Source organism: Labrus mixtus, chromosome 4 (genome assembly GCF_963584025.1).
Source record: "Labrus mixtus chromosome 4, fLabMix1.1, whole genome shotgun sequence".
In the NCBI taxonomy this organism is placed as follows: Eukaryota; Metazoa; Chordata; class Actinopteri; order Labriformes; family Labridae; genus Labrus; species Labrus mixtus.
The window spans coordinates 13,309,091-13,325,505 of record NC_083615.1 but is presented as its reverse complement, the minus strand read 5'-3'; the positions used below and the strand labels follow the sequence as shown (position 1 = coordinate 13,325,505).

Genomic DNA, 16,415 nt, shown 5'->3' with positions numbered 1-16,415 from the left:
AGTGAGCAGCTAGCTGTGCTAAAGTATCTGTGTGTGTGAGTGTGTGTGTGTGCGCTGTTGACGTTGTGTTTCCCAAAAAAAAAAAAAAAAAAAAAAGATTGAAGATGGCGACCAGCTCGGAGCGCAGTCCTCCTCCGTTCCCCGACTCCGAGGACCAAGATGTGCTGGACTCCGAAGAAGTCGGAGGCCGAGACAGTGATGAGGACGACGGGGAGGACCTCTTCCTGAGCACGGTGCGTGTCTGAGGAGGTTTTAATTTATGTGATTAGGTGAACTGGAGGCAGGAAGCTTAAGCTAACGTCAGCGCAGAAAGCTAATGAGGCGTTTTTTTTTTTTTTAGCAGCAACAACAAAAAAAAAAAAAGTTTGGCAAGGTAACATTCAGCTCTGTTTGACGTAGAAGTAACAATCAGGGGGGGGGGGGGAAATGTCTACTCAAGGAGCTGCCCCATGCTATTATACTTTTATTACTCTTGAATCACGTAATAGTAAGTCAAAACAGTCTACCTGCAGTTTCTGGCTTTTTTAAAAAAACGCTTTGTGGTGACACTCGACTCTGCTGCAAACACTCATGCAGGTATTGATTTCTTCTAGAAAAAAAAAGTTGCAATGTGTCGCTGTGATTTTAACCAGGTCGAGTTGGAAAACGCAATGACAGCAAAATGCATGCAGTGTGTGGTCCCTGTGTGGTTAGTGAAATGTGGAGAGTGTGTGTGTGTCATCTCTTCCAGGTTTTACTTGCACTAAAACGTGAAGGTGTCTTCTCTGCAGACTTGTTCTAGGCCACCCTTTAGGTTAAAGAAAACAACGCGATCATTCTTCACTTATTGCAAGGAATAATGTCGATGGTGGTTTTAAGTATGATAGATCACATTATCCAAAGCTGAGTGGTTTAAAATTCTTGTATTTTGAATGAGTCGTTAAAAAGCTGGCCCGGGCAGCCTGCTGTCATGTGAGTGAGCTGTGGTCACATGGTCAGAACCCGGATGTTTTCCTACAGTCAAAGTTCAGAGGAGAGATTGGAAATGTGCTGTCTTTTGATTTTTTTTTTTTTTTAGGGCTGGAGTGAACTGCTGCAGGAAAAACAAAAAACCCCATTACTCAGCAGTTATGGATGTTACATTTACCAGAGCCTGAAGCTAAGGGCATGTTTGGGGGGGGGGGGGGGGGGGGGGGGGGGATTGAGCAGGGAGTGGTTATGTGATGGTTAAGAGTTGCCCCATGCAGTAAAAGTAAAATAAGGCAGATATTTTTGCAGCATTTTTCAAACAAATGAAATTTCATTTTATAGGGTGGCTTATTCAGCAATACAACCGCGGCCCCTTGCAGTGAAGCTGAACTTTAGAACCTTTTATCCATAACTTTTCGGTAATGTGAAACTTAACAATAACTTCTAGCTTATATAAACTAATCAACCCTAACCCTAATTTGTCGTTTTTAAAATTATTTGAGCAAATCCACAATCTGTATGTAAGCATTCCCCATTGCAACGGTCTAAGTACCCCCCGGGCTATTTACCCTTGTTTTCAAATCACGGAATGGATACTGTTTGTACATATACATTGTATTACTCCAAAGATCAACTAGAGCTGCAATAGTACACAGACATCACAGTTCAGGTCATACCGTGGTTTTGTGGTTTTTTTAATGTATTTTGAACCTTAGTACAGGTTCCTTTTTTTTTTTTCATCCATCGTTGTTTAGAGCTACCTGGGATAAGTGTTACAGTCTGTAGTGTATTCAACATTATGAAACAAAAATGAGAGGAAAAAGAATGCAAAATATAAAAATAAATGCTTAATATCACTTGATTTGAAAAATAAATACAATGTAAATATAAAAGAAAGAGAAAATACATGCCTTTATGTGCAAATTGCAATGTATCGTATTTATGATTAATATATTTTTTGCGTCTCTAAAAGGGGAATACTGATCATTCCGAGTTAATGAATTGTGCTGTGACTGTTAGATGTCGATCGGTTGTCAGTGCAGCACCGGGTGCAGCGGACAACTTGTGCTCAATCTGCTGAACACCAGTAAATGCTTGAAGCCGGTGACCTCTCCTGCTGCATATGGAGGCAAAGCCTTTTAATGTGTTAGCTTTGGTAATATCCTAGGCCTTTCTGCTTTCAAACCGAGACTCTTTTTAAAACAGCAGAGATGGGTTGTTGGACCCCTGTATTCTGTTGCCTAGCTGCTGATATTTGCACCTCTGGGTGATACGGTCTCTTATCCATCAGCAAGTTCATCACGTCTTTCCAGTTACATATACAGCACTCTGAACCGGGAGTTTCCAAACACAACTGATTTAAAGCAGACGGGTCTTCTAGCTCTTTTCTCTTCTTGTGTTTGTTTGTGTCTGCTTCTTCGTTAAGGCGAAGGCGACTAGCCATACTGTTACACCCCGATGACTTACTGATATTACAACCAGTTGCATGTTTGTTGGATGCAATAAACTTGTAACTGAGTGGTGTCGTCAAAGCACTCATTATACACTGCCTGTTCAAAGTCGCCACCAAAAAGTGAGGTCACACACTCTTATATTTCGTTGGACCACCTTTAGCTTTGATTACGCATTGTTTCGATAAGCTTCTGCAATGTCACAAGATTTATTTCCGTCCAGTGTTGCATCTTGTATTAATGATGGTAGAGTCGGACCAATGCGCAAAGTCTTCTCCAGCACATCCCAAATATTCTCAATGGGGTTAAGGTCTGGACTCTGTGGTGGCCTATCCATGTGTGAAAATTATGTCTCATGCTCCCTGAACCACTCTTCCACAATTTGAGCCCGATGAATCCTGGCATTATCATCTTGGAATATGCCCGTGCCATCAGGGAAGAAAAAATCCATTGATGGAATAACCTGGTCATTCAGTATATTCAGGTAGTCAGCTGACCTCATTCACATATTGGGCACATATTGTTGCTGAACCTGACCAACTGCAGCAAACCCAGATCATAGCACTGCCCCCACAGGCTTGTACAGTAGGCTCTATGCATGATGGGTGCATCACTTCATCTGCCTCTCTTCTGACCCTAAAGCGCCCATCACTCTGGAACTGGGTAAATCTGTCCCAGTCCAAATGTGTTGGACAGTTCTTAACCCAATTTTAGTAGTTTCTGCAATCTCCTTAGATGTTTTCTCTGCTTGATGCAAGCCAATGATTTGCCCCTTCTCAGACAGACTAACATCTTTCCCATGACCACAGGATGTGTCTTTCAACATGGTTGTTTAAGAAATGAGAAGCTACTCATTGCATCAGTTGGGGTTAAATAACTTGTTGCCACATAAAAAGATAATTGCCCATGCAGTAATTATCCAATGGGAGGCTCCTACTTATTTGCTTAGTTAAATCCAGGTGGCGACTTTTGTTTTGACCAGGCAGTGTATTTTGTTCTGGAGTATAATGAAAGTGAAATTCCACCATAAAGTCAACACTATGATTCTTTTAAACTTAATTTATCAAGGAAGTCCCTTGAAATTGAGATCTATTTCCTTGCCAAGGCAGCACACCAGTTTTAGTTCAAAAATGTAAAGTTGAAAATAAAACACACAAGACAGAAAAACAAAGACATCAAGCCCACAAGGAAAATGTAAAAAATCCTGCACCAGAGATTCCGCAAAGTAGGAAAAACGGGTTATTTCCTTGCTCAGCACAAACCCTCGTAACCTGGTGTAACGTTGCTGAATAGTGATGGAGGTAAGGGTCAGAAGATTATGTAAGTATGATGGCAGTTTACAATGTTGAATCAAATCCCCTCTAACACCAATCTAAGTTATTTCTAATTAAACGAAATGTAACTACCTTCAAAAATGTAAGATCTTATTTCAGGACTCTTTTCTCCGAAAGATTTAAGTTTTGTTTGGGTGTACCTGATAACCCAGTAACCATTCATTGCTTACTTTTGGAGCAACAGTCTGAATGTTTCAGTAAGACATTGCTTTTTTTAAGTAACAAAGGTAAATCGATAAGAATCTTACATTAATCGTTTTAAAGTACACACCCTGTAGTGTATTAGGGCAAACAATACTTGTGTTCTTGTATTCTCCTCAAAAAGTAGGGTTTCCAAAAAAGTTCTTGTGATTCTTGCTCGGCTTAGAATCGAGTGGCACAATATTATGCAACTAGTCCAATAGTACACACCAGACTGCTTAGTGCTTACTCATCAATACAAAGCCAAACTCATCTAATACTATCAATTTAAGCATACATTATATTGAGAGGGGGGCATCACCATGGAAAAAATGAAAGGCTCCTTTTTCCCGTTTTCTGACATTTTACTGTCTTATCGTTTATCCAATCGAATTGACAGATTTTGCAGCCCTTGTCAAATACTTAGCAAATCATTTTCCCCCCTTTTTCTCTCATCTACAGAGCAACCCTCCACTGATCGAAATGGACCCCACACTGCCAACCACCAGCCAGCCCACTGATGTTTTAATGGAGCCCCCCACTGACATCATGAATGACCCTTTAATTGAGCCCGTCAGCAGCCAAACAGAGAAAAAAGAGAGCGAAGTTGTCAGCGAACCCTCAGATGATTTTGTTGACCTGACAAACAACATTTCCGACTCTCCTACCGACTACCCTGATGAGTCAGTTGAAGTTAAAATTGCCGATGCAGATAAATACTCAACTGAAATCCCTTTAGATGAACCCTCAGAAGAATTCGTCGACATATTTGGAAGTGATGCTGAAGCACCCCAAGAGGAAGTTGTGGTAGATGATATGGAGTCGGTAGAAACGGCAATGGAAAAAAGTGAAGTGACCAGCGGTGTAATAGAGCTACTTGTTGACGGAAACACAGAAAGTGATGCTGAACAGGAAGCAGAAGAAACTCCCACTGCTCCAGTTATCGACCTCAGTGTTGATTTGCAAACCTCTAACACACAACAGGCACCTAGCAGGGTCACATTTGTTGACCCTTTGGTTGACCTTCTAAGTGATGCTCCACCTGCCGCTGAAGCCCCAAAACCAAGCCCTGCGACAATAGATCTGTTTGAAGATGAGGGGAGTGATTTGTTTACAGAACCACGGCAGACTAAATCAGCCAAGCAGCCACAGAAAAGCCTCTTTGGTGAAACTGATGAGGATCTGTTCAGTGAGCCGCTGGGTGCCACCTCAAAGAAAACCGTCATCAAAGAGCAGAAGGAGAAGTCTGTCACAACCAAAGCTGCTGGGGACAGTAGCAACATAGGTGGGCCTCTGCTAGACAGCAGTCCCGCAGAACCTGCTGATATTTTCACTGAGGAGGCTGTCACAACAGTGCCCAGCACCACTACCACCAACACTAACGGAGTCCACTCTGAAGTGGAGCCAGATATTTTTGCAGGTAGGACCGCTTCTTTTCTTTTTATATATCCGGATTATATCCGGATTTTAGGATTTTGATGCCTAAGGGCATTAGTAACAAAGGGCATGTTCACCCAAAGCACTAAAGAGCTGTTTATTCAGACCATAAGATTTTTATCCTCTTTTTTGAATTAATTAAGGCATGTGAAAATACGATCCATACAAATTCACATGAGGTGCAAATAACTGAACTTTGAGATGAAATTGTTGTTTGGTGTTCAGTTTTCAGGAAGAAAGCCATACACATAACCTGGAGTAACTACATTTTAAAAGCACCAGATTGTCATACAACGGCATATCAGTCTGTTCTTTTCTGTGTTATTTTTTTTTGGACGATTGTTTGCCTTTTATTCGACAGTGGATGGTTGAAAGTGAACAGGAAATGAATGGAGATGGACGGAAGATGACAGGAAACAGGCAGGATCAAACAAGAGATTTTTTTTTTTTCATTGTCAACCTCATAAACCCACTCAAAGACCCTATTTGATTTTCATCTTTAAAGAATACTCTTATGAACTTTTGCTCTATAATTAGAACAAATGTCAGAATTGTAGAATTACAATTCCCAAAATGTAACTTAATGGCTATCGGATGTGTTCTGCTAGTAGCGGATCATGTAGTCTTGAACTGCTACTTGTGAACAGAAATAGGGAAAGTGTATTTCCACAACCCGGAGAACTTTTGAACTTGTACACTTCAGTAACTAGACTCATTTGACGCCACTTAAGGCAATATATCATAGGTCACACGGCTTACGCTGCAGCTACAAAAGGCTTTATGCAACTTGTTTAAACTGACTTTGTTGTTAAAAAGTGTAGGAGTTCACATTTACTAGTTATTCCAAACAACAGTAAAGACTAACTGTGTCCAATAAAGAAAGGATTAGTGACTTCAGTTTACAAGCACTGGACTTCATTCATGTTGTATTTTTAAGCTGTCACACTGTAGGTATACACGGTCAGTTTCTCTGCATATTTATAAGCAGCTTTTTCAGTTCCTGTTAAAAACCTGTTGTCTGTTATGTCAGAAGTGACACAGAGAGAACCTGTGGCTCAGGAAGAGGAGCAGGCGAGCCTTTAATCACAGTGTTGGTGGTTTGAAATCCACCTCCTGCTGCATGAATAAAAACGTGTCACCTAGCGAGACTCCAAGTCCTTGAAAACTCAGTTTGAGTAATGTGTAGGCTATTGTAAAAAAAGTTAAACAATAAAAAATGAAGGACGGTTTGATAAATGTAAAAATAAACATACTCTGTCTGTCTTTGTCAGCATTGTGTTGCTTTGTTTGATATTATAGCAAATTGAAAGCATAAGCCAATACATAAAGAGAGGCTTATAACAGTACAAGGATTTCAACTTCTGCACATTTCTGCTCAGGGTATTATGACCTCAGACGGCTTTCCCTTTTTATTTCTTTTCCATATCTAATAGAAGCCACAGTGGAGCTTTCCCTTGACAGTCCTCGGGGAGAGAGAAAGAAGGATGTGACAGCCAAACCGTCTGTATCCGCCCCTTCCCTGTCAGCTGCTGCCAGCCTGGCCAAGCCGCAGTCTGCTTCCCTGGAGGAGGTACACGCATTTGCTGTGCCAAAGTGAAATTTCCAGTGTGACTGTCTGCAACAGAGTAACATTAGAAAGTGTCCAATTCAGGGAAATGCTGTTGTATTTACTTCTCAATGTCTCCGGTATAAGTAGAATTTTGAGTAGTTGGCTATTTCAATTTGCATTATAAATATTTCAGAGTTCCATTGACTGTTTCCCCCGTAAAAGCCTCGTTCTAAGGAAACAAACAAGTGTATTGTTCATTAGAAGTGGCTGGCTGCAGCAGTACATTATGACCACTAATGTTTCCCTGTTGTTCAATGTTTGTTTCAGTTGGAGGAAGAGGAAGAAGAAGAGCAGGAGGATAAATTTGACATCTGTATCTCTGTCAAAGACCCTGAAAAAATAGGTGAGGTTTCTGTTTTTATGCTTCTGTCAGTTCATTAAAATGTGGCTAAAAGTAATTTTATACACCGTAAATATAAAGCACGCAAAGGTTTCGCTGAGGTGCTTGGGTTCTTGATTCAGACATTTGAAACTTGTCTAAAAGACAAAGGACCAAGGAGAGATGCACAACGACTTATTAAGTATTGAGATCATAGGGTTTCTAACTCACTAAATGTTCCCTTTGTTTGCAGGGGATGGAATGAATGCCTACATGGCTTACAAAGTAGCCACACAGGTAAAAGCTACTTCTATTTTCTTTGTTTTAAAATGGTCTGAAGTCATTGATCTTTGGTTCAAAGATTGTCAGTGCAGTTGCTCACATATGCGATAACCCTAACCCAAGAGACAAACTTGCAGGACAGTGTATTATAAGAGAAGCACGGTCAACCACGCATGAACTAGTCAGGCTAACAGATTATAGCAAAATGTAATATTTGCTAAACTTAAGTCTGTTGGTTACTTGAAGTCAGTAATCAAATGAAATCAATTTATGTGAACGGTTTCAGACCACAATGGCGATGTTCCGCAACAAGAATTTGACGGTGAGGCGACGTTTCAGCGACTTCCTCGGCCTCTATGAGAAGCTTTCTGAAAAACATGGACCAAATGGTTTAATTGTGCCTCCTCCACCGGAGAAAAGCATCCTGGGTAGGATCCCAAACTCCACTGTTTCCTTCTGATACTGATCCTTTAAATCTCCATCGGCTAAGCTAAGAAGGGATGTTGTCTTGTGCAGGTATGACTAAGGTGAAGGTGGGAAAGGAAGATTCCTCATCTGCAGACTTTGTCGAGAGAAGAAGAGGCGCCTTGGAGAGGTACGAGAGAAAGACAGAGACCAAAGCTGTATCATGATATTGTTGTTACAAACTGTTTTGTCGTTTGAGTTCGGAGAAACTATTCCTTAAAGTATCACAATAAAAACACCTTTTTTCTATTGCTCCCATTCGACAGGTATCTCCAGAGGGTGGTTAATCACCCATCACTTATCCAAGATCCAGATGTCAGAGAGTTTCTGGAGAGAGAAGAAGTGAGCAGACCATTTTTGTGTTAAGGAAAACCGTTTAACTATCATTACTCCTGAGCCACTGTTAAATTCTGTACTCTTTAAAAACCACAAGTCTTGCATCTCCATCATATAATATTGTCTGATTAAATGATATGTACTTTTCTTCAGCTACTTACTTTGTGTATCTAAAGTTTTACAATATTTATTTACCTGTGTTGTAATAAATGTGTGCTTGTTTGTCTTCAGTTGCCAAGAGCTGTGAGCACCCAGGCTCTGAGTGGGGCCGGCTTCCTGAAAATGATCACCAAAGCAACAGATGCTGTCAGTAAAATGACCATCAAGATGAATGAGTCAGACGTGGTGAGTTCACTAGTGCTGTTTAGAAGTGTTTCCATTCCCTTAAAACTCAGATGTGTTCAATTAATCAATTATCTTACATCCCTTTACTCTGTTCAAGTATTTTTATCCAGCTCAAGCTCCGGACATATAAATATTTCCAGTGTCTGTATTATTCTATGTCTAATCTGTAGAATGAGGACAAAATAGAACAATGGAGGATGACATCTTGACCTTTTGGAGGTGCTGATGGACATCTTTCACATTTTTTGATGTTAGATAGACCCAACCCTAAAGTCAACATAGTTCACAAACTACTGAAGGTTGATCAACCAGTCACACAGATTAGACTATTTTTTTCAAAGGTTGGTGTTCGCCAAAGAAAATACAAACAAAAACTTTCAAAAAGAATAGATTATACTGGGGATACATATAAAAATATATAGACATATTTACAGAAAGATACTCCCGATGCTAATCCCATTAGTTTGGATCATTTTGAAAAGAGATTACCATTATCGGAGGCATTGCAACTTCTGTTTAGAGAACTGGATCTCAGTTGAAAAATTCAAAATGGGAGATGTATTATTTAGGCAACTGTGAAAAACATACTTCTGCAGTAGACAGTCAACAAGAGCAGAGAGAGGAAATTCAAGTCAAGGCGTTGAGTGTATGTGGAGCAGAGAGATGGAGGTGTGTGTGTTGGGGGGGGGGGGACAGCTGACAGGAAGTAAAGTGAGTACATTAAGGAAGTTGGAGAAGCTGAAAGCATCGAAGGCTTGTCTGTGCCTGGTATTAACACGCCTAGAGTGATCAGGTCACGAGAGCGCAGCTATTAGTGCACGTGTAAACACACCCAGACACATTGTCGGTGTATTTAAACCTGATAACTCAGGTCATTTTGGGCTGTGGCCTGGGATGCATTTTCCCACATTACATTGGCAGTGTTTAGCATTTGTGTCCAGGCCAACATTGAAGGACAGCCTAGTCTCTGAAACCAGGTCGACAAAAGCCCTTTTTTTACACTCAGATTTCTCTGCGTGAAATCAAGGCTCTGCTGTCACTCACTATGCCTTTAATGTTTTACACTGGATCCTGTAAAGGCGTAATGGGTGTCCCAGTGTGTGTTTTTTATATAGCGTTAAAACCGAAGCAGACAGCAGAGAGAGGCATGCTGTAAAAAAAAAAACAAACGGCACGAGTTCCACATGCAACACTGTTCATTTCTGTTGAGTGACGCTGTTTCGAGGTGTAACAGAGGTGCAAAAGTCCCTTCTTGTTATCAATTCCCAATGATGCAGGTTAATACCAGACGTAAACAGGCTCACATTTTCTTACATTTATGCTCTGGGGCTGTGTGTTTTTCTGCAGTGGTTTGAGGAGAAGCTGCAGGAGGTGGAGTCTGCAGACCAACAGTTCAGGAAACTCCACGCGCTGGTGGAATCTCTGGTCGTCCACAGGAAAGGTTAGTTGTCTCCTTTAAAAAAACACTTTTAATGTCCTGTGTAGATCATTTATCAAAGACATTTCTTGAAGTAGATGGATGATTCAAACAAAGACCTCATGGTGACATTTGGTATTGAGATCAGTCATGAGCTTGTATCAGAAACTTGACCAATAGGAGAATATTTGTCGATTCCTTTAACAAATGTGAAGGGAGAATTTAGGTTTGTGCTCTGCTCTTAAAGCCTTCTTGCTGAATCTCCTAATATGAATCAATGAAACCATCTTGGTCTAAAGTCTAAATGAACACAAGAGTTGGACCAATGTTTGTCCTGCTCTTCCCCTGCAGAGCTGTCGTTAAATACAGCCAGCTTTGCCAAAAGCACGGCCATGCTGGGCAGCGCGGAGGACAACACCGCTCTGTCCCGGGCTCTCTCTCAGCTGGCTGAGGTGGAGGACAAGATGGAGCAGCTGCACCAGGATCAGGCCGCCAACGACACCTTCAACTTTGCAGAAGTCATGGCAGATTATATCCGCCTGCTCGGAGCCGTGAGGGTAATGATAAAATCCTCTTGAGTCATTTCAGAATTTCCGAAGCCTCTTCTGTGACTGCACTAAATATGTTATATTTCATGACTCTAGGCCTTCAGTCACATCTGTCTGTCTAAAACAGTGAGATTTCTATTTAGCTTATTTCCAGTGGACGATGGTGGGGTTATAAAGTTTTGCATTTATACTTTTCAGAGAGTTGTAGTATCAGTGCTGTAGGTCTGTATTCTGTGTAAGAAAAAGTGATTACTCGCCTCTACAACAAGCAAGATGTCCCATCAGGAACAACTAAAGGCTTGACATTTATCTGATCATTTGTTTTTAATGGGAGCCTCGGCTGCATGTACTAAGTAAATAAACATGACACCATCCTGACCGGCAGGGGTCGTTTGATCACCGGATGAAGGCGTGGCAGCGCTGGCAGGATGCTCAGGCGGCGCTGCAGAAGAAGAGGGAGACCGAGGCCAAACTGCTGTGGGCCAACAAGCCGGACAAACTGCAGCTGGCCAAAGAGGAGATTGCCGAGGTACGACACGTTTGATCTGTTTTATCTTTGAGCCAGAGAACAATGTTTGAGTTTGTAAAGAGCAACTTGAAGGGCTTCATATTGAGGCTTTCATCAGAAACGGGAATTCAAAATTTGATTGTTCTGTCCACTTTCATTTCTACATTTCTCAAACTTTTTGGTGCTTTTTTTAATGATTAAAGTCTAGCACTGGTCTATGACATCACAACTGAAATATTTATGCCAAACATGGTGCTGGAGTTATTTTGATTCATTCTTCCTCCTCAGCTGAGAGGCTCAAGTGTGGTAAAACCATTTAAATTAACAAATGTTTTACTCAACAGTTGAACTTGTTATTCCGAAGTATTAGCTTCTTTTTATAATTCTAACTGACCATCTCTGTTTTAGTTAAACATGCTTTATTTTTATTTTTTCTTACATTGTACTTCTCTTACTTATCTTATTCCCGTTGCATGTATGTGTTCTCATACAGCTGGACCTAAAACTTTTTCTGTTTTTTATCGATGTGTTTATTTTACAGTGGGAGGCCAAAGTGACGCAGTATGAGAGAGACTTCGACAGAGTTACTGCTACTGTACGCAAGGAAGTCGTCCGCTTTGAGGTACTGATGTTTATCCTTGATGCATTGATACAGAAAAGCTGAAAATGTTTCTTATGATTGCTGATTTTTTTTATTTTTTTTTTATTAATCTTACAGAAAGAAAAGGCCAAGAATTTCAAAAGACAGATCGTTAAGTACTTGGAGTCTCTGCTTCAGTCTCAGCAACAGGTGAGATTCTTCCTCGTCAAACATGAACGTTTCATGATCAAATATTCTTCTCGTCTAACCGGTCGGTGTAGAATATTAAGTTGCTCTGGTGTTTTGTGTCCATTGGTTGTCTGACTATATCATGCCACAGAATAGTTCTTCTTCATATTAAAGGTGTTATAAATCCTTGCCTAAGCAGCACTACCTGCTTGGTTGTATATGTTTTTACAAAATAGTCATTTGACTGGTGATCTTATCCAGAAAGACTGCATGAATGTAGCAGCACAACTTGTTGATATGAACAAACCATCCCAATGGAAAACAACAAATGAAGAGGTGTAGTGAGATGTGGTGATTTGTAGTATTCCTGGGACCACAGAACAGTTTAGAAAAGGGATTAAAAATGAGACAAAAAGTGAGGTATGAAAGATAATTTAACATAATGTAAGATGAGGAGAGGGGGGGTGGCTATATGTAACAATGTATTTCAAAAAGTTAAATTAAGTATGCCCATTGAAAATACTTGGGCCCGACCAATTGGGACTTTTGGGGCTGATATCTTTCTTAGATATATCTTCAATCTGTAGAGATAGATAGATTAAGATAAACACATCTATTGAATTGATCCCTCAAATAAAGTTTTCAAACATTTGATGGTTGATGATGTACAGTTTAACGCAGACAAGATGGTCACTGAACTGGAAAGTAACTGCTCATGTACGTACTTCACCGTATGACACAGCGGAGGGCGATAATGCTCGTTGTAATCCATATAGCCTCCTCTGCTGGTGACTGACAGTCACTGGATTAGCTAATATCGGCCGGTATTATCGGTTAGCCGATTAATCAGGCTCTAGAAAATACTGAAAAGGGCGTATAAAGTGCCAGGTTAATGTCTTTGAACGGCCTGTTCTGTCAATCCAAAATCCATCAATGCTCAGTTTTCATTGATGTGAGAAAGTGGATCTTCTAGATATTTGAAAATGTAGTTGAGGAATAATTACAGTCAGCACTTTGTTTGTCTACAAAGCTTCTTGTCTCTTCCATGACGTATGTCCTTTAAACTGTTGTCTCTTTTCTTCCAGCTGATAAAATACTGGGAGGCTTTCTTACCAGAAGCGAAAGCAATCGCCTAATCTTCTCGCACCAGCCTTTTGGACGCTGAGCAGGCTGCCTTTTTCTTATACACTTTACCTCTTGCCTTTAAACCAAGGAAAATGCATTGTAAAGGGAGATACAATCAGCCAGTTTTTTAATCACCTTTAACATATAGCTCTGTATTCTATTGTATTAATAATTGTATATTTTCATTTAACCTTTCACAAATATTTTCTTATTAGATGAAAAAAAAGAAAAGAGTTTGCATATACGAAGATATGGACACGCTGAAAAGAGAAAAGCATAGAGACAAATTTTTCCATAAATTTCCACCAGAGAAGGGAAACATGAGTCGCTTGTTCTCAGGACTTTCTCCCTCGTGTGATCAGGATCTCCTTCACATCAGCGGTTAATTGTTTACAGCGGCTGCTATCTCATCAAATCTTTCTGGGGACCTAGATGTAGAAAGCGGCCTGATGTCTCACTCTTTTTATTTTTTTTAATGACTCAAAGGGATAAAAAAAAATAAATGAACAGTTTAAGGAATTAGAATAATGAGCACTTCCACCAGGTGGATAAAGAACTTAATTACCAGCCATTTGTTTTCTTTACTTTTCGGATTTCAAATCATGTCGATGCTGGGGGGGGGGGGCAGGGGCAGGTTGTTGAGAGGCATTAGATTAGCAGGGTCTACAGCTGTGGTCAAGGGTTGCATTGTAGGTCAAGCTTGTGAGTTTAATGTTTTAGATTATGATTTCAATCAATGTGCAAAACGTTACTCTTACAAATACACATGTCTGTGCCTTTTCAGTCAGAATGAGTTTTTTTTGCTAAGATCCAATTTGGGAGAAGGTTGTACACGGTGACGGGCAGTGCAGCGGTGTGAACAGTTCCTGTCACGACAGCCAAAATAATGATATCATGATTGTCAACTCTGAGGTGGTAGAATCATGCTGGTGTTTTCGTGTTCAAACCCATTTACTACAAATCAAGTGGTTTTTTTTCTACTTAATTGTTTCTTATTCCGCTGGAAAGACACTTTCTGGAGTCATAATCATGTAAACATAAACCTGCAGAGACTTGAAACCTCACCGTTAAAGTCATCTCTCAATCTTTCTTTGTCAAAGTTGGATCATTGTTGTTTTGTAATGTGACACAGTAGAGTGTCAGTTCACACTTTTCTAGTGTTACCGTTCAACTGTGACCATCTTTGAGCAACATACAGGAAATGCTGACATGTGCACTGTATGAATCAGTGCTTTTGAGAAATGTTCAAGTCTCTGCATGAAGAGCTCATTTCTCACTCTGCAATAGTAGGGATATGTTTCCCAACCGAAGGCCGGCTGGATGGTCAGAGTCTGCATTCTGCTTGAGGTGTGGTCGCAAAAAAAACATTAAAACTGCAACTAAAAACTGTCCTCAGAAGTGTTTATGTTGTAAAATAATGAGAAAACAGATTAACAATTTGAAAGGTGGCAGTGGCACGCCTAAAAACCTGTCAGTAAAGGCAAAGAGGAAAACTGCTCGCTTGTAGACATGGCCTTCAACTGAAGATTTCAAAATTCCTACCAGAGAGAAAAATGTCTCTGCAAATGTTTTCAGAGAAAGGAACCCACTTGATAGACCTGTAAAATACAAAAGTAGCTCAGCTGATATACCATGAATGTAAACAGAACCACAGGGCGCCTTTAATTTACCACGATGTAAAAGAAAAGAAGCAAACCCTCGCGTTTAATTTAGTAAAATCAGCGAGTATGTGGCTTTATTATACAGTGAATGAACAATTAGTTGTATAAATATGTTTGTGATTATTTGTCTGTGGTTTGGCTTTGAGGGATTTGTAGTAAATGGGCAAAAAAAAAACAACACTAAAATAATCCTTGAAATAACACCAAGGAGCCGGGCTGTCGTTTTACAGGCAGGAGATTAAATGTACTGATGTCATATGGAACATAACTCTTCCCTGAAGCCTCAGTTTGTGAGTTAAACTACAAACCTGCATCACTGCTCTTTGTGTGGCAGGGCTGCCATCTTTTGATCACAGCTTGAATGTCACATTTGCACACACTTAAATTGAATGGAGCTGCACTGTGTCGACCATCATCATGTCACTTGCAGACATTTCTGTGCACCTTTTTCTTCTTTTTTCTTTTCTTGACAATTAGATGCTTGCCTGTTCTCAGCTGTTGTCAGACAACACTCATAAACGCGGTTTGTTTGTGCGGCTCATTGTGTCTGTCGTCATCTCTTGTCAATGTACAGAGCTACGTGCACTGTCAGAATCTTCTTTCAAAGCAAATCAATAAAAGATGCACTGTTTACACTTGGAGATTTCATTAAGAATTTCAGACTTCGGTGTCTTATTTCTCCACTTGTGTTGTTTTCTTGAACTTTATTGTTTTTTTAAAACAATAGATGTTTATTATATTTGTCATAATAAGAACATTGTGAGAGATTGATTGGGACTGTTTCAGACTTAAACTGAAAACTAGCTTTAGAGAGAAGACAGTTTTTCTCTTGTAACGGTCTTATTCTTCTCTTGCTTAAGAAAATGTTTCTGGACTTAATGAGAATAATGCTCAAAATTTTGGCCTTCCACCGATTTGATAGTGACATTGAATTGACCAGTGATTCTGATTGTTACGACTTTATTAGACACTTTCAGCATTTGTTGCCACATTTGTATATTAGATACTATGCATGCTTAGAAAGGCGCTCACTATCTCAGTAAAAATTGTTCAAGGAGTTTTCATATTTTTTTCTTTTATGGTGACAACAGGTTGTTAACACCTCATTGTCCCCAGATAATCTTGGTATAATGGCAAGTGTAGCTTTTCTCCACTTCCACATTTTTAAATATTGTGTGTATGAAGTTGCTTTTTTGAATTTTCCATGGATAAAGTAATTTATAAACACCGGCTTCTTTACATAGATCGGCCACCAGAGTGCACTGAAGTGTCTTTTGAACTGTTCAATAGTTATTTTACAAGTGGCCACATAATGCTGACTATATGCTTTTATATTTTTACTCTGTGAAACCCATTTAGTAGCTTTGTATGTTTACCAATTAAAAGAAGACTCCATATTGTGCCTCAGCTCAGCCCCTGCTCCAGTCCAATTAAGTAGTCTTTGATAGGACACTTCAGCCAAAGATAATTAAACATACTAAAACGTTCTTCTTGTGTATAATAATTGCTCTGAATAAAAAATCAGTTTCTATCGAGTATTTAAAGAGACCCTCATTCCTTCCACACTGGAGGAAGACGAAGCCCTTCATGAAGATAATCTTTTCATACTTGCCAAAGTTTCACAGGAAGATAAAACAGCTGAGTGCTTCTCGACTCCTCATCCCAACAACCTCAGTCAGAG

At 40.0% G+C, this 16,415-nt stretch overlaps 1 protein-coding gene across 1 annotated transcript; it reads left to right on the top strand.

Moving 5' to 3' along the window:
• The first annotated feature begins 57 nt into the window (after positions 1-57).
• On the top strand, positions 58-15,389 carry snx1a (sorting nexin 1a). The gene is made up of 15 exons (XM_061035928.1): positions 58-233; positions 4,376-5,333; positions 6,784-6,920; positions 7,227-7,302; positions 7,532-7,575; positions 7,847-7,988; positions 8,077-8,155; positions 8,292-8,367; positions 8,593-8,706; positions 10,054-10,147; positions 10,475-10,680; positions 11,057-11,200; positions 11,721-11,801; positions 11,898-11,969; positions 13,034-15,389. Exons 1-15 carry the CDS (start codon positions 105-107, stop codon positions 13,082-13,084), a joined length of 2,403 nt encoding a protein of 800 aa, XP_060891911.1. The 5' UTR covers positions 58-104; the 3' UTR covers positions 13,085-15,389.
• The last annotated feature ends 1,026 nt before the right edge of the window (positions 15,390-16,415 follow it).